The sequence below is a fragment of the Podarcis raffonei genome, chromosome 8 (genome assembly GCF_027172205.1).
Source record: "Podarcis raffonei isolate rPodRaf1 chromosome 8, rPodRaf1.pri, whole genome shotgun sequence".
Taxonomy (NCBI): domain Eukaryota; kingdom Metazoa; phylum Chordata; class Lepidosauria; order Squamata; family Lacertidae; genus Podarcis; species Podarcis raffonei.
This window is the reverse complement of record NC_070609.1, coordinates 80,167,135-80,184,605: the sequence shown is the minus strand read 5'-3', so window position 1 is coordinate 80,184,605 and position 17,471 is coordinate 80,167,135. Positions and strand designations below refer to the sequence as shown.

The window sequence follows — 17,471 nt, the reverse complement described above, 5'->3', positions numbered from 1 at the left end:
CCATACCCAGTGAGCTTCATGGCCGGGGGGGGGGGGGGAGTGAATCCTGGACTCTCCCAGCTCCTAGTCCAACACTCTAACCACTACACCAACTGGCTGCTTGGCCCCAGCGTGTACCTGTGTGGGATCGGACGTACGGATAGGCATTGTCCATGTCTCCAAAGCTCGGGCCGTCCCTGTCGCAGTTGACCAGCAGAACCGCTCCTTCGCCTTGGGGACCCCAAGACCATTTTGTCTGCAGGGAAAACAGCAACAATGAAATTCATCGCTTCCTCTCAAATGATATATAAGAGGGTCTCTCTTGTGTGCCTTGGAGTGGGGGGGGGGACTGAGCCTCTCATTACTCTCTTTCATTCTGCTTCCAGCGGACAGACCCCTTTCCAAGGTGGATCCATGCAACCAGATCCTGCCCCCATTTGGAGGCCAACAAGTTTTGGATCTGCTGGTGTAGATATGCACATGTTCAACTGACCCAGCGGCTAAGTCTGGCTTGTTAGTCAACACAGCCCTCCCACCCCACCCTGTTCCAATAAAGGTTTTTTCAGGCCCCATTCAGATGCAAAAGAGGAGGCACAAAACATATGCAGGGTTTACGTTCTGGGGGTCTGCACACAAATATCTTGCGGAAGGTCACGCAAGATCTCGTGAGGTCTTCTCAAGATCCTGCAAAATCTCCTTCTGACCATTTCCTTCCCGTTCTCCATTTATTTTCCCACCACCTGAGCAAAGCTGCAATTGTACAAGTAAATCCAACGTAGGACATTTGCAAGACCATTTTGTCATGCGAAAATCTCTTGCAGTTGGTTTGTTTTGGAGGAAGATCCCAAAAGCTTCGTCCAACAAAAGACTGTCTGAAAAGTGGCATCACCGTCCTTATGCCTGGTAGGTAGATTTTTATCGCTTGGAACCTTAATTTGGTTTTCAGGTGACATCTTCTGTATAAGTGGCAGAGCACCTGTCTGGCATGCAGAAGGTCCCAGGTTCAATTCCCAATGGCATTTCTAGGTACAGTGGTACCTCGGTCTAAGAACAGTCCTATTAACGAACAATTTGGGCAATGCACTCCGCAAAACCGGAAGTAGGTGTTCTATCTAGCAAACTTTGCCCCGGAAGACGAACAGAAGCCAACCGGTGGAAGGGCACCAGCAGCAGGAAGCCTCATTGGGGAAAGCGCACCGTGGTTTAAGAACGCTTTCGGTGTAAGAACGGACTTCCAGAATGAATTAAGTTTGTAAACAGAGGTACCACTGTACGGCTGGGAACAGACTCTTGCCTGAAACACTAGAGACCTGCTCCCATTCAGTGTAGACAACATTAGATGAACCAGTGATCGAACTCACTTATTTTTACTCCATTCCATACCGCCACATGCATTCTTCAGCCAACTAATGTAGTGAGAAAGTTTCATCCTTATCGGACAAATCCAGAGGGGATAGGACCGTCATTTGCTAATAGCATTGTGCATACATGATGTGGAGAGAGTAGACAGGAATTTTCCTGCCTTCTCACCATAGCAGACCTTAAAGGAGTCATCTGACAAAGCTAAATGTTGGAATGTTCAGGACAGATGAAAGAAACTCCCTTTTTTTTTTTACACAGTGCACAATTTTTTTATTTTTTTTTTACACAGTGCACAATTGTGGACCTGATTCCCACAAGATGAAGTGTTGACCACCAACTTGGGTGGTTTAAACAAATTCATGAAGAAGAATGAGAAGTGATGGGATAGCCATCTTCAAATATTTGGAGGGCTGCCGTGTGAAAGCTGGAGCAAGCTTGTTTTCTGCTCCTCAGCTAAATCTTAGGAAGAACCTCCTAATGGTGAGAGCTGTTCAACAGTGGGATGGACTCCCCCGGAAGGTGGTGGACTCTCCTTTGTTGGAGGTTTTTAAACAGAGGTTGAATGGCTGCCTGTCAGGGATGCTTTAGCTGTGACTCCTGACCTCAATGCCCCTTAGGCTGTCCCTTCCAACTCTACAATTCTGCAATTCTAGGACAAGGCTATCGAAGGCTACTAATCATCAAGATGACTTTGTACGGAGTTAGTGCTGTAGAGTGGAAGTGGAAAGGGCCGGTGAGGGGGAGAAAAGGGTCTTTTGTGTTTTTAAAGAAAGATGTTGAGGTTCCAGAGTGACGACCGTCCATTCAAGCAGAGGAAAAGTTTAGCCTCTCGGATGCAGGAAACAACTGATATCAGGACAAAGTATCCAAGCAAGATTCCGGTGGTGCTTGAGCGTTACCAGAAGGAGAAGACACTCCCTCAGTTGAGCCGGGTCAAATTCCTGGTTTCAGGGGATCTATCTATGTCTCAGTTTGTCTACAGTCTGAGGGCCCGCCTGTCCCTGACAGCCACTCAAGCCTTCTACCTGCTGGTGGACAACAAGAGCCTGCCCTGCCTGAGCCTGACTGTTGCGGAGGTCTACGAAGCCAACAAAGATGACGACGGCTTCCTCTACATTACCTACGCATCTCAAGATACGTTTGGTGATATTGGCCCATGAGCCCATTCCAAGGAAGGCCTCTGCAGTCTCCCCCTCCTCCCTTTCTCTCTGAGGCATAGTTATCACAACATGGATTTTTAAACTGCTTTTGTGTAAGAGTGGCATGGGAGAAGAGTATTCACCACCAGGCAGGCTCTGCTTTATTGTCATTGTCCCTGAAGCAACTGAACTACCTTCTATGTTGTATGTGCCTGAAAAGACGCCCAGATGACAGGGTGTATTTTAGGGTCAAGTACTTTCTTAACCAACTCTGCAGGGCCACTACTTTAACCCACTGCCAGCTTATTCTTTTAAACTAATTTGTTCCCTTATCTCTTCAGACGGATATAGACATAGATATAAAAAAGAGCATCACTACCATTGCACAGGAAACTTTTGTCTGGTTTTCTTTCTTATTTTAAACAAAGCTGATTGGCCTAATGGGAATCTGGAGGGTTCCACGAGTGGAAATTTTAACTGCACAGCTGTTTTTGTTACTTCATCTCTTTCTTCCCCTTTTTAAAAAAAGCCTTCTGACAAGACTGCAATAAAGAAATAAATGGGCACAATTACACTCAGAAAAAAAAAGATGACTTTGTACTACCTACAGTATCAGAGACAGCATGGAGTGTTGAGCTTCACACCTGGCCAAGGTAAATTGGAGGGCAGAAAAGGTGTGGTGGGGACCGTTCTTGGCAGACACGGATCTATTAGCATATCTGTTGACGTAATTCTTTATGCAGCACATAGTTAAACGGTGGAAGTCCCTCCCACAGGAGACAGTGATGGCTGCCAACTTGGATGGCTTTAAAAGAGGATTGGGCAAATTCGCAGAGAAGAGAGCTATTGATGGATACTAGCCAGGATGGCTCTGCTCTGTCCTTATGGTCAGAGGCAGCAATGCATCTGAGCACCTGTAGCCAGAAGCCACAAGAGGGCAGAGGGCTGCGGTTGTGCTCAGGTCCTGCTTGCGGGTTTCCCGTTGGGGCATTTGTTCAGCCACTGTGAGAACAGGAGGCTGGACTGACAGAAACCTAGGAAACCCTGGCATTCTTACCTTGTTGTTTGCTTTGCCATCCACCTTACCAGTTCGGCTAGTATCAGCGTCCAGAGAGATAGCTGACAATATATGGGGGGGGGGATAATCATGTTAGTACTTCAGGCTACATATTTGATACTGTGCATGAATATTTTTACTTTATTGAATTTATTGCATTTATACCCCATCCTTCCTCCCCAAGCAGCCCAGGGGGTTAATACCACAGAGTAAGCTGCCATGCCAGGCTTAGCTAGGTCAATTCCCCTTACCTTGGGAGAAAATAGGTAATGAAGTCTATTGCTCACCCCCAGTCCACCTGAGAAGTTCAACATGTAAAGAGGTTTGAGCTAGTTGCTCCAGCTCAACTGTATGGCTCTCATGAGCCACTATACCAATGATTTAGGAACTTGCACCACTGTAACGTGCCTGTGCAACTTTTTCTGAATGCTATATGGAAAAGCACATGAATCTGACCTTTGGAGTGTTTGTAAGTAAACTATTTTTAACTTACCAAATGTGTGGCCTTTTTCAATGCAGGGGGAAAGGGGAAATTTGGAACCCACAGGAGCCTGTACAGGTCTAACAGCCTATATTTCCATGCTGTACTTTGCAGCATATTTTGTGATTTTAAATCTCTGCTGGGGTTTTCTAGCCAAAAGTACTTGCCCCAGACTTAGAATCCAGGAATTCGTGTGTGTGTGTGTGTGTGTGTGTGTGTGTGTGTGGTGCACCAACAGCCTAGAGCTATAAGGAATAAGGATCTGAATACCAAATATGAGTGAGAATGTGGAAGGACTGGTCATTACTTACCCATACAAGTGATGTACAACCAAGCATTGGCAATGAGGGTGTCCCCCGTTGGCCCGTAATATGAAACCCGAACCTGCAAAAAGACACAGTACCCAGTCATAAGAACATAAGAAGAGCCTTGCAGTTTCGATCAGACCAATAGCTCTGATCTAGTTCAGCATCCTGCTCCCACAGTGGCCAAACCAGGTGCCCCAAAGGGAAACCCTCAAGCAGCCATTCCCAACAATGCCATTGACACCTAATGTTTTTTTCTTGCGAGGTTTAAATAGCACACAGAATGGCAAGTCCCATATGGCAGCAACATGGGCTCTTCCATCCCACCATTTAATGTGGACCTCTGTTCATTCTCCACTGTCCATGTGACGTTCTCCTCTAAATCACTGACTTTCCACCCTTACCACTCTCTCAATCTTGATTTTCTCATAACAGGGATGCTCTGAAAAGTAAGTAACGGCCCCCCTCATCCTTTTATTCCCCTAAGTCTCGTGGTTCCCTTCAGGCTTGTATCCAAAAGGATAGGCTTTCAGAAGATGAGCACGGCTGTTGGTATAAGGGTGCCTTGAGCACTTTGTTTTCATCACCTCTTACAACAAGCCTAGAAGGTAGGTTCAATTTAGTTAGTTAAATATTTCGTAAACTTTATACACCACTTGATTGTAAGCGGGGGAAACACACCAAGCGGTTTACAAAAAGGTTAAACAATAAAATTATCCAGAATAATTTACAACGATAGTTTAAAACATGGGTAGGCAAACTAAGACCCGGGGGCCGGATCTGGCCCAATTGCTTTCTAAATCCGGCCTGTGGACGGTCTGGGAATCAGTGTGTTTTTACATGAGTAGACCGTGTCCTTTTGCATCTCTGGGTTATTTGTGGGGCAAAGGAATTCATTCATTTTTCCCCTTCAAAGTATAGTCCGCCACCCCCCCAAGGTCTGAGGGACAGTGGACTGCCCCCCCTGCTGAAAAAGTTTGCTCACCCCTGGTTTAAAACATACCAAAAAGTTTAAATAGTAAAAATACTGAATTCTTACAAATGCGGAATGGGTATTGTTAGCCATTTTTCTTTTCTTTTACAAAAGTACCTTGGTACCTTGGGTTACATACGCTTCAGGTTACATACACTTCAGGTTACAGACTCCGCTAACTCAGAAACATAGCTGTCAACTTTCAGATTTGAAAATAAGGGATCAGCAGCCTTGAAAATAAGGGATCAGCAACCTCACCTGTCCCGGGGACAGTCTACGGGATATCTCACAATCCGGGATAGAAGCGGGAAGCGGCACTGGAATAAGGGAATTTCCCGCAAAAAAAGGGAAGGTTGACAGCTATGCCCAGAAATATTACCTCAGGTTAAGAACTTTGCTTCAGGATGAGAACAGAAATCGTGCAGCGGCGGCACAGCTGCAGCAGGAGGCCCCATTAGCTAAAGTGATGCTTCAAGTTAAGAACAGATCTCCAGAACGAATTAAGTTCTTAACCCGAGGTACCACTGTAATTCAAAACACTGTACAACAGTCAGCCTGACTGGGTTTGAAATCCATTTGGATCCAGCGCACCTCCCTTGTTGCGACACTCTGCACTGCTCACTGCAACATGGTCAAAGGCTGGCTCCCAGGTATGGTTGCCAGGCTCTCAGAGGAGCCCAGCTGCTCCCCGCTCACCTTGTTGTCATTGACGGCGCTGCTGGGTCCCTTTAGAGCCACGACCACTTCCACGTCCGAGTCGAGAAGCCACCTTGTACCTTCAGATGCCGTGGCAACATTGGGGTTGTAGATGACGTAGACTCGAAGCCCGGAAGTTCCACGGACATCAAATGATGTGGCACCTTTGGGTATAGATCTAGGGCCAGAGCAAACAATTGGTTCAGTTTTATCATTGCATTATCATCACTGATAATCGGAAAAACTTTCTGGCAGTAAGAGCTGTTGACAGTGGAATGGTCTTCCTCTGCAAGCAGCGGTTGGGTGGCCATCAGTCATGGATGGTTTTGAGGCATCTGATCAAAGCCTGTATTCTTGATCAAGGCTTATATTTTTTGATCAAGGTTGTATCTTAAAAATTAGCTTAAATTCACAAATGTTTCTTTCGAGGCAGGAAACCAGCAGGCAGCTGGCAAGCTCTTGGGCAGAGGGCCCCTCTGGTTTATTGCGGTCATAAAAAGGCTGAGGTCACTAACCCTACATATTACAGAATATAATTAAGCTGTAATAAAAGCTGCTAAATTAAGAGTTGGTAAATAGTAAGGTTTATTGTTTAACAGAAAATAATACCATTTGGCCTCTCATCAGATATAGAGCCAAAAGGTCAAAGCATCTGGCTGGCAAGAGGGGGAGTAAAAGAACCGTTTTTTAAAGCTGTTCCTTGTTCCTTTTAAACTGAGACTTTTTACTCTGCAAAGGTCTTTTCCTTTTAAAAAGTTATTTATCTTATGTTATGTATGATATTTTGTTGTCTAAATGCAGTAAGCAAAGTGATAAATGTTAGATTCTTATGTTAGATTATTATTTCATTGATGGAGTGTGAGAAGATGAAAACAAAAGATCTGTTCAGATAAAAATACCCCACCATCTGTTTTAGCCATCTGCTCTATTTTAGAATGAAGGGGGCAAAGGTGATCTGGTAATTAAGGTGCCTTGTCGAGGCTAATGTAAGATGTATGGCTACTTGTTTGCCATTTATAAATAAAAGAAAATATAGCTCTCTGTCTCCCATAAAAGGTAATAGGAAATGGGTGTATCTTTTATGATTGGTTCTAGTAAACAGCCAATAGGAATTTCAACCAGGCTGATTGGACAGAGGCAGCCAAGGGAGGAGAAAGGGGGCTAGGCTGAGGGAATATAAGTGCTGGCCATAATGGCAGGAGGGCAGGCCAGAACTTGGTAACCATATACCACTGTGCCTCTCATTTATTTGTCTGACAAATAAATTATTATTTTAATTTCTCTATTGCTGCGTTGAATATTTCATTCCAGCTAAGCGTTAACCACAAGCAGGGTGCTACAGTTTAGCTGGGATTCCAGGAAGATCCCTTCCAGCTCTGCGCTTTTATGATTCTACAATCACTATTACAATTACATTTGAATGACATATTTTTCCTTCAAGGGACACCAGGTGGCACACGTGGTTCTCCCCCTCCTCATTTAACCCGTACAACAACCCTGTGAGGTAGGTTAGGCTGAGGGAAGGCAGTGACCTCATCCCCAAAGTCACACCCAGTGAGCTCTCTGGCAAAAAGGGGGTTTGAACCCTGGTCTCCTAGGTCTTCATCTGACATTCTAACCAGGGGCGGACTTTGGTAATATGGTGACCCGGAGTGAGGACAAAATTTGGCCCGCATCCCTAAATATTTATTATGCTCTAACCACTAGGGCCCACTGGTTCTCTATTCCAGCTAGGCAACAAACCCAAAACTTTTTAGTGCAAAGCAGGCTCAGTACGGAGTGTGGTTCCCAAATTTTTTTGGGGGGGAGGCGCCCCCTTGGATTCCATAAACTCATACCTAGTGCCTGCTACTCTAAAATAATCATCCAGAAGAGCGCTTTGCACAACCTACTAAGGAAGAAAATAACACAATCCAATCCAAAACAGTAACCGTTAATGGCATATTTATTCTGAAGCCAGCTAAAACTATTTTAATGAACCCAACTAAGCTGTTGAACTTGATCCATTGATAGGGGCTTTTTAGAGTCTGATAGACATTGACACCTCCATCGCACCCGTGATTCCCTCTTGCCTCTTGGCTCCTGGGAATCCTGCTGGCCACTTTGGGATCCCCTACTCTAGAACTTCCCCTGCGTTCTGACTGCATTCCAAAGCCAGGATTGTGATGCAACGCTACAGCTTCAATGAGAGCTGCTTGATGACAGCCTTACACACACACACACATATATATTCCACATATGCATTGACACCTTTCTCTCTGTGCTTCCTCCACCCAGCCCCGTCTGTGCCTTGCAGCAGCTTGTAAAGAAAGATATTAATCTGTCAACATGCAGAATTTAAAAGGGAAGCCGAGGGAGGCAGTAAATCTGGCCGTAAACCCGTCTAATCGCTCCTTGTAGTTGGGTTCTGTTGGATTTACGATCCGCAGAAGCACACCCATTAACCATGACTCCTGGAGCTAGTCATCTTTGGTCACAGAAAGGAAGGATGGAATGCAGGGTGGAGGGAAGAATGAAACCCTCCTTTATGGGCCCTAAATAAGAGCAATCATTTTAATAGTGTTTTCCATGCAGGTGGAACAACCGCCTTCGATTTCTTAATCTGCACACACCTATAAATGTCATCCTGGGAGTTTGGGCTGGCTGGTCACATAGCAGTTAAAGTCCGGAGCCCACTGCAGGAAGCCCCATAGCAGGTCCTGAGTGCGAGAGCAATTCTCCCCACACCTCAGCAAGTGGTCGGTTGACAAGGGCACTCTGAACCTCCTCTTCCTTATAATAAAATACCTGCTGGATCAGACCATAAAGGGCCCAAGTAGTCAGCATCCTGTTCTCCAAAGTAGCCCATTCTGCTTATGTGGCTTATGTTGCAAGGGAGAAGCTTTCCAATGTAGGATAAAAATGTAAAGGGACCCCTAACCATTAGGTCCAGTCGTGGCCGACTATGGGGTTGCGGCGCTAATCTCGCTTTATTGGCCGAGGGAGCCGGCGTACAGCTTCCGGCTAGCATGTGGCTAGCATGACTAAGCCGCTTCTGGCAAACCAGAGCAGCGCACGGAAACAACGTTTACCTTCCTGCCGGAGCGGTACCTATTTATCTATTTGCACTTTGACGTGCTTTCGAACTGCTAGGTTGGCAGGAGCAGGGACCGAGCAATGGGAGCTCACCCCGTCACAGGGATTCGAACCGCCGACCTTCTGATCGGCAAGCCTAGGTTCTGTGGTTTAACCCATAGCGCCACCTGCGTCCCTCAATGTAGGATAAAAAGGTAAAGGTACCCCTGCCCGTACGGGCCAGTCTTGACAGACTCTGGGGTTGTGCGCTCCTCACTTAAGAGGCCAGGGGCCAGTGCTGTCCGGAGACACTTCCAGGTCACGTGGCCAGCGTGACAAAGCTGCATCTGGCGAGCCAGAGCAGCGCACGGAAACGCCGTTTACCTTCCCGCCAGTAAGCGGTCCCTATTTATCTACTTGCACCCGGGGGTGCTTTCGAACTGCTAGGTTGGCAGGCGCTGGGACCGAGCAGCGGGAGCGCACCCCGCCGCGGGGATTCGAACCGCTGACCTTTCGATCGGCAAGCCCTAGGCGCTGAGGCTTTTTACCCACAGCGCCACCCGCGTCCCTTCAATGTAGGATAGGATGTCCCTATTTTTTCATTTGTTGGTTTTTTTAAATAAAATATTTATTGAAATTTTAGAAAAACATAGGTTTACAAAAAAGAGTTAAAAACAAATCCATTTTTTGTAACTTTAAACTCATTAGCTTGTTTCCTTGACCTCCTCACACCTCCCCTTTTTGTATTCCCATTTAAATAATCGAATCAGCAAATCCTTACCCTCTTTCGTTTATCTTAACTCTATATCTTAACATATTATAACTCTATATTTTCATCCATTATCAATTCATTTTTGCATATTCTCATTAACTTTGTTGCTAATGCCACTTATTTTCAATCCAACATCATTTTTAACATTCATTAATTTTACAGTGTTTCTGCAAATAGTCTTTAAATTTCTTCCAATCTTCTTCCACCAACTCTTCTCCCAGGTCTCGGATTCTGCCAGTCATTTCCGCTAATTCCATATAGTCCATCACCTTCATCTGCCACTCTTCCAGGGTGGGTAAATCTTGTGTCTTCCAACCTATTTTCATTTGAGAAACGTTGGAGAGTACGCTTCGCATTTGTAAGAGCTTGATCATTTAGTGCAGCATCACCCAAACTTTGGAACTCCCTGCCTATTGATACCAATCGGGGCAACTTTACTGTATTCTTTTCAACACCTGCTAAAAACATTGTTGTTTGAACAAGCCTACCCAGTCGCTTACAAAATTGGTGTGAGCTTTCTATACGTTTTAAACGATTTTTCTTGATGATTTCCTTGTTTTATCTTTTTGTGAACCAATTTGAGTTTTGTTTGTTCTGTTTCTTTGTTGTTTTTTTAACAATCAAGTGGCACGAAAATTTCATGAAATAAATGAAAACAAACAAATAAATAAATGTCCCCCCGGGCTAAAGACTCTTCCTCAGCTACAACTATCAAAGCAAGTATGTAAGTATGTGACCTACTCAAGAGGTCGTAGAGAAAGAAACTTTCAAATACACCCTTTGACAGCGGCAAGGTGAACAAAGAGCCCTGTGACACATTGAAAGGCCAACAGGTTGCTTGAGGTGCAAGCGGTCTTGGACTAGAAATACTGCTTTGTCAGATGGGCAACATGTTATTCTTAGTTGACAGGTATATCTATACATTGGCAGAAACAGTTGACAGGGTGGCTACAAGGATATGGAATGAAAAGGAGTGCAGTAATGTGATATTGAGACTAATTTTTAAATGAAGTTCTTCCCCTCACCCACACACAAATTTCTGTCTCTCTGCTGATGCTGCCTTTGGCAACCTGGCGCCTTCCAGACATGTTGGACTACAACTCCCATCAGCCCCTGGTCAGCGCACAGCCATGTTGACTCTGCACGTTGGGTGCAGCTAGTGGATTTGGTGGTTCTGAGCAGAATTCTTCCCAATCAGAGTTTTTTTTTTTGTAATTAATTTTTATTCAAATTTCCAATAACCAATCCAATTACAATTTAACATCCAATTTAACTTATACGTCTTATAGACTTCCGTCAGCCTATCTGACAATTTCCATAATTTTCACAACTTTTCACATTCCTTAAATTTATGTTGCACTTTAACAATCCTTATTTTATCTTTTCATTTAAGCGACATTCCTTACTATTCTCTTCACAAAGCTTCCTGAAATCCAACAAGCGTTATTTCCTGATCACACACAGTTTTGATATACTCTGTAAATTTGTTCCAGTCCTCGGTGAATCTCTGATCGCGTTGGTCTCGAATTTTACATGTTAATTTGTCCATTTCTGCGTATTCCATCAATTTCATTCTCCATTCCTCCCTCGTTGGCATTTCTTCCTGTTTCCATTTTTGGGCCATCAAAATTCTGGCAGCTGCAACTGCATATCTAAATAACTTCACATCTTCCCAATCAGAGTTGATGCAGCAGCAGCACTGTTGTACGTGTCTGGGTAAGCTTGCCTAAATGGAAATGTTTTAAGCAGGTGCCGAAAATAGAACAGTGAAGGTACCTGCCTGATGTCAAGAGGCAGGGAGTTCCAGAGGATAGGTGCTGACACACTAAAATATGGATTCCTTGCAACTGCGGAAGGAGTCTTGTATGGCATCTGTAGCAGTGGCAGTTCTGCTGATCGAAGTGGCTGAGCTGGTATTTACAGAGTAGGGCAATCCCACAAGGAAACTGGTCCCAAGTTATGGATAGTGCCTAAGCATTGGGCGTGCACCACTTCCCAAACCAACCCTGGGAGTGCACTGGACAGGGAGTAAACGGGAGTGAGGTTCTACATTTAGGTAGGAACCAGCTGTGCTAATATAAGACGAGGGGACACCTGGCTTGGCAGCAGGACATGGGGAAATGATCCAGGGGTCTTAGTAGACCACAAGCTGAACATGTGTCAACAGTGTGATGGAGAAGCAAAAAAAGGGGGGCGAATGTTATTATCAGCTGCATGAATACAAGTTTAATGTCCAGATCAAGGGAAGTAATAGTACTACTCTATTCTGCCTTGGTCAGACCACACCTGGAATACTGTGTCCAGTTCTGGGCACCACAATTTAAGAAGGATATTGGCAAGCTGGAATGTGTGCAGAGGAGGGCAACCAAGATGATGAAGGGTCTGGAAACCAAACCTTACGAGGAACAGTTGAAGAAGCCTGGAGAAGAGGAGACCGAGAAGTGACATGATAGCCATCTTTTTCTTTTCCTCCAGAGGGTGGGACTTGAACCAATGGCTTCAAGTTACAGGAAAGAAGATTCTGACTAAACATCCGAAAAAAATTCTGATGGCAAAAATTGTTCAAGAGTGGATTTGACTCCTTCAGAAGGTGGTGGACACCCTTTCCTTGGAGGGTTTTTTTTAAAGCAAAGGTTGGATCTGTCAGGGATGCTTTAGTTGCAATTCATGCCTTGCAGGGGGTTGAACTAGTTCACACCTTGGGGTCCCTTCCAACTCTGTGATTCTGTGACTGAACACCCAGCCCACGTTTCTGTCTTCCGTGACAGCATGCCAAGCACATGAGGAGAGAGGGCACAGAACCACCCTCGGCCAGGCATGCAGTTACAATGGTACCTCGGGTTACAGATGCTTCAGGTTACAGACGCTGCTAACCCAGAAATAGTACCTCAGGTTAAGAACTTTCTTCAGGATGAGAACAGAAATAATGCTCTGGCAGTGCAGTGGCAGCGGGAGGCCCCATTAGCTAAAGTGGTGCTTCAGGTTAAGAACAGTTTCGGGTTAAGAACAGACCTCCAGAACGCATTAAGTTCTTAACCCAAGGTTTGGCACAAAATTGGAAGCAAGAAGAATTACCGACGAAAGAAGAATGGAGGATGAAAATGATGGACTATGCAGAATTAGATAAACTAACAGGAAGAATTTGAAACCTGCGGGACTAGAGATTCTCAGAAGACTGGAGTAAATTTACGGACTATTTAAAAAGTAATTGTGATGAACAGATTATGCTAGTAGGTTTGCAAGAAGTTTTGAAAGGTGAATTATTTGAAATATTGCAAAAAAGATAATGAGGAGAATTGTTAGTTAAAGATAATTAAAGGTAATATGAAATTAAGAAATGCATAATAAGTGATAAGAACGGAAAATCATCAGAGGTGTTGACGGAAGTCCAAAAATTATTGTATAAGATGAGAAGTTTTGTTGTATGAATGATAATTAATATGTTAAAAACTAATAAAAATGTGTGTTTGTGTGTGTATTAAGTTCTTAACCCAAGGTACCACTGTACGTGAAACCAATCTAAAATAATAAAGCTGTGTTCAGGTCCCTGACACCCTTCTCCTCCTACTCCCTGTGCAGAACACAGTTCTTGAGGGATTACTCATACCGGAAGCTGCACGCTGCTGGTGTCACAGTGTACAGAAATAGCGCCTCAGCCTCAGGGGCGTGGACTGCTTGCACACCTAGCCTTCAAGTCTTTGCTTGCCTAACGTTGTCTGACAACCCCCTCCCTCCACCTGTAAGGGCTCATGGCTAAGCTCAATCTATTCTCCTTCACACCTCTCCTTCCTCAGAAGAGAGAAGGACTCGTGTTCCTAGGGTTTCTTAACGTGACATAACGTAACCAGCTGACCTACAATATTCTCTTGCCTGACACAGGCCCACTCAACCACTTTAATCAGTGGAATTGCCACCGCTACAGGTGCCACATAACACACGTTCCACATTTGTAAGAACTCTGGAACTTTGGAACTCCCTGCCCCTTGATAGCAATCAGCTGCCTCCACTGTATTCCTTTCAGCACCTGCTTAAAACATTATTGATTAAACAAGCATATCTAGACTCTTAGAAAGTTGGTGCAGATTTTAATCTATTCTAGTATTTTAACTTTTTGTATATTTTGAAGCGTGGCTTCAAATTTTTCCTGATTTTACTGTTTTATATTTTGTAAAGTGCTTTGAGGGTTATTAGCTTTTTACCATCAAGTGGTGTATACATTTTATGAAATAGATGAATAAATAACATAGAAGCATAATGTAAGAAGAGCCTGCTGGATCAAGCCAGTGGCCCATCGAGCCCAGAATTATTATTCAGAAACGTTGTTGTTGTTGAATTGTCCCTATTTTCACTAGACAAATGTTGGACGATATGGAATCCCAGCCATCATAGCCACTGGTCAGGGATTTCTGGATGTCAACCCCTGGTGAGCTATAGTTTCTGAGTTTTTTAATAGCTAGTAGGAAGTTGCCTTCTAGCAAGTCAGACCATAGATCCATCTAGCTCTGTACTGTCTACACTGACTGGCAGCAGCTCCCCAGGGAGACCTCCCTAACCCTACCTGGAGATGCCAGAAATTGAACCCGGGACCTTCTGCATGCAAAGCAGGTGTTCTATTGGAGAGGTCTATTGTCAAGGATGACCCTTCAAGGAAGTATTGCTTAAAATATATTAGACCCTGTTTTAAATGACGAGTCTTGTGGGTTCGTGCCATTGAAAGCTGGTGCCAATACATTTTTTAAAAATAAGGATTTAAGGCACACTTTTCCCCCAGTGCCCCACGTGCATCACCTCAGTCCCGCTCACAACAATGTTGTAGGACAGAGATCAGAAAAACAATGACCTTGCTTATTGCCAGACACAGCTAAGATCGAACCCAGCACCTAGCCCTTTAACCACCCAGGGCTGCCTATTCTCTCTCAACTGCCAGCCCATGCAAAATGCCATCACTTGCCCACAGAAACGCCATCACTTACCCATGGATGTCTATCGAGATTTCTGTCCCCAGCACGCAGACGATGTAGTTCGGCTGCTCGGTGGACACCCGCACTACTCTCTGCCTGGCTGTCATTGTCTCAGCGGGGAGAAAAGGTGGCCAAAATTAGCACTTTTGCAGAGAGCCTGGATTGTCCTGTTTTCACGGGGAAACCAGCATGACTGGCTTAGGAAGGCGAAAAGGAACCCTGGGACCTCTGCTGCACCTTGTTCCCTTTCCCTCTTTGGTGTGTTGGTGCTGTCTCCTTGCCTTCGAGTGCAGCTGGGATCTGAAATATATAGATATATGGAGAGGAATATATAGTTGGGGAAGGGAGAGAGGGAGGAGGTTCCAATCTCTCCCCAAAAGACTTCAAAATCTGGGTCCTTTGGTAGGGACCTGGGTGTGCAAGGGTGTTGGATCATCAGGGAGGTCACACGCTGAGAGACAGAAAGGGCAGGACTCCTGGCTACGAGGAATACTATAATTTAGCTATTCATGTGTTCTTTTCTTTGCGTATTACTCAGGGTGCTAGGAGATGTTGTGTTTCGTTACCAAGCGGGGGAATAGGGCACCTGGGCAGGGAAAATTGATTTGGGGTTGGAGAGGGCTATTGAAGCCTATGCTTTTCCTCTGCAGTCAGAGACAGTGATGCGTCTTAACAACAACAACAACATTTAAATCCCATCCATCTGGGCGGCTGCCAGCACATATAAAAAGATAATAAAACATCAAACATTAAAAGCCTCCCGATACAGGGCTGCCTTCAGATGTCTTATAAAAGCTGTGTAGTTCTTTATCTCCTTGACATCTGACGGGAGGGCGTTCCACAGGGAGGGTGCCACTGCCGAGAAGGACCTTTGCCTGGTTCCTTGTAACTTCACTTCTCGAAGTGAGGGAACCTCCAGAAAGCCCTCAGAGGTGGACCTCAGTGTCCAAGCAGAATGATGGGGGTGGAGACGCTCCTTCAGGTATACAAGGGCCATTTAGGTCAGCACCAACACTTTGAATTGTGCTTGGAAACGTACAGGGAGCCAGTGGAAATCCTTTAGGACCGGTGTTATATGGTCCTGGCGGCCATATAATCCCAATTGCTGGGGACCGCAGGAGGGAACAGGGCTCTGGTGCTCAAATGCTGCTTGTGGGTTTCCCACAGGAACCTGGGCGGCCAAGGAATTCGGGAGTACTGTAGATAGTTTTCACTCAGGTCCACATATGCAAATAGGGGATTGAAAGTGACGTTCAGTGATTGGATAGTTACAGAAAATGGTTACTGTTGCGTTCTGTTCTGGCCTGTGAATAAACAAGAGCTGTTTGAAGAATCGCTGTGTCGTCTGATATGTTCACCTACAACTTAACAGGGGGGTATAATGAATTTAAAAATATGTTTAAATTGATAATTCCCCCCCCCAAAAAAAACCCCTGAAGCCTTTTTGCTAGGGATAATGGGGACGGAGGTTCCAAAGAAGCTGACTAATCTTTTTATGTATGCAACAACTGCAGCCGGAATCTTTTACATGCAAAAATGGAAAGAGGGAGAGATTCCAACCAAAGAAAAACGACTTATAATATTAATGGATTATGCTGAAATGGTGAAATCTGACTGTAAAACCAAGAGATCAAAACTGTGAACTGTTTATGGAAAATGGAGGCCTTTTTTGCTTTTTTGTTTACTATTTGTCAAAGTATTTTAGAGATATGAAATCACAAGCAGGATTCAAGATATGGGGGACGGGAGGGGGGGGAGAGAGATAAGATGGAGTTATGAGGGTTAGCAACAAGTATAATGCAACAATTAAGGGTATGAATAAAATGGCTTTTCCATGCAAACCAGGAAGTGACTTCTCCAGACAATGGAATGTATTTTCTCTTCTTATCTCTGTGGCAGTGATCTCTTGGGTGACGCAGACGCCATTAGGCAGTTGAATGTGCATGCATGCTCTGCCCATTTCCCTCCCTCCCTTCCACCCCCTCCCTCTGTGCAGACCCGGGCACTGCCAACCCACGCTACACCACTGGTGTTGAGTGATCCCATTCTCCCCGGTGCATTTCCTCATCAGAAAGAGTCCAATTCCTTATTGCTTTTCTTATCACAAAAAGACCAATTTGCTGGGCGGACAGGCAGAGAACAGGCATGTTGTGAATACGAACTTCAGTTGTGTGACCTGAGTTTGCTCCCATGTGATTGAATTCTTTAATTGCAGTTCCTTCCTGGCAGGGGGTCGGACTAGATGACCCCTCCAATTTTATGGTTTGTTGAATCCCTACTGAAAACTGACTGTCTGGAAGCACCTTTTGAAAAAAAGAAACCCCTGTGACTTTTACCCTTGGATCACCCCTGCAATCCTGGAGGAGCAATTGACACGGCACTAGAGGAGCCAGGTTGTCCCGATGGCTTGGGGCGCTGTCTCTCCTCTTCTTCATGACCTCAGGCTGAGCAGCCAAGAGAGACACAGCTCCCTTCCCAGGTCAGATGTCAGATTTTGCCCATCTGACAGGGCAACAGTCACCGCTTCATCATAGCCAGGAGAGCGGATGCTATAATTTGAGATGTTATAATTAACTGGGATTAAAACAGAACCCATAATATGGCATTATACGTAACTGAGCTGCATACTTCTGATTAGACTGTGTGGCATAGCAGACTAGGACGTAGGAGAGACCAGGGTTTGAATCTTCCT

General features: G+C 45.0%; 3 protein-coding genes across 3 annotated transcripts in view; 2 read left to right on the top strand and 1 right to left on the bottom strand.

Moving 5' to 3' along the window:
* LOC128419869 (protein-arginine deiminase type-1-like) overlaps positions 1-15,048 on the bottom strand; it is a 32,891-nt gene extending 17,843 nt beyond the window's left edge. Inside the window, exons 1-5 of the mRNA XM_053401071.1 lie at positions 14,792-15,048; positions 5,993-6,170; positions 4,330-4,402; positions 3,538-3,599; positions 118-235 (exon numbers count right to left, since the gene is read on the bottom strand). Of these exons, the coding sequence (XP_053257046.1) occupies positions 118-235; positions 3,538-3,599; positions 4,330-4,402; positions 5,993-6,170; positions 14,792-14,886 (526 nt within the window). The 5' untranslated portion in view covers positions 14,887-15,048. The remainder of the gene's footprint in view (positions 1-117; positions 236-3,537; positions 3,600-4,329; positions 4,403-5,992; positions 6,171-14,791) is intronic.
* The window catches only part of LOC128419859 (protein-arginine deiminase type-2-like), a 104,420-nt gene that overhangs the window by 9,410 nt on the left and 77,539 nt on the right, over positions 1-17,471 (top strand). The window contains exon 3 of the mRNA XM_053401050.1: positions 801-882. The gene's annotated coding sequence lies outside the window, so the exon portion shown is untranslated. The remainder of the gene's footprint in view (positions 1-800; positions 883-17,471) is intronic.
* Positions 2,054-3,040, top strand: LOC128419866 (microtubule-associated proteins 1A/1B light chain 3C-like). The gene has a single exon (XM_053401067.1). It carries the CDS (start codon positions 2,115-2,117, stop codon positions 2,499-2,501), a length of 387 nt encoding a protein of 128 aa, XP_053257042.1. The 5' UTR covers positions 2,054-2,114; the 3' UTR covers positions 2,502-3,040.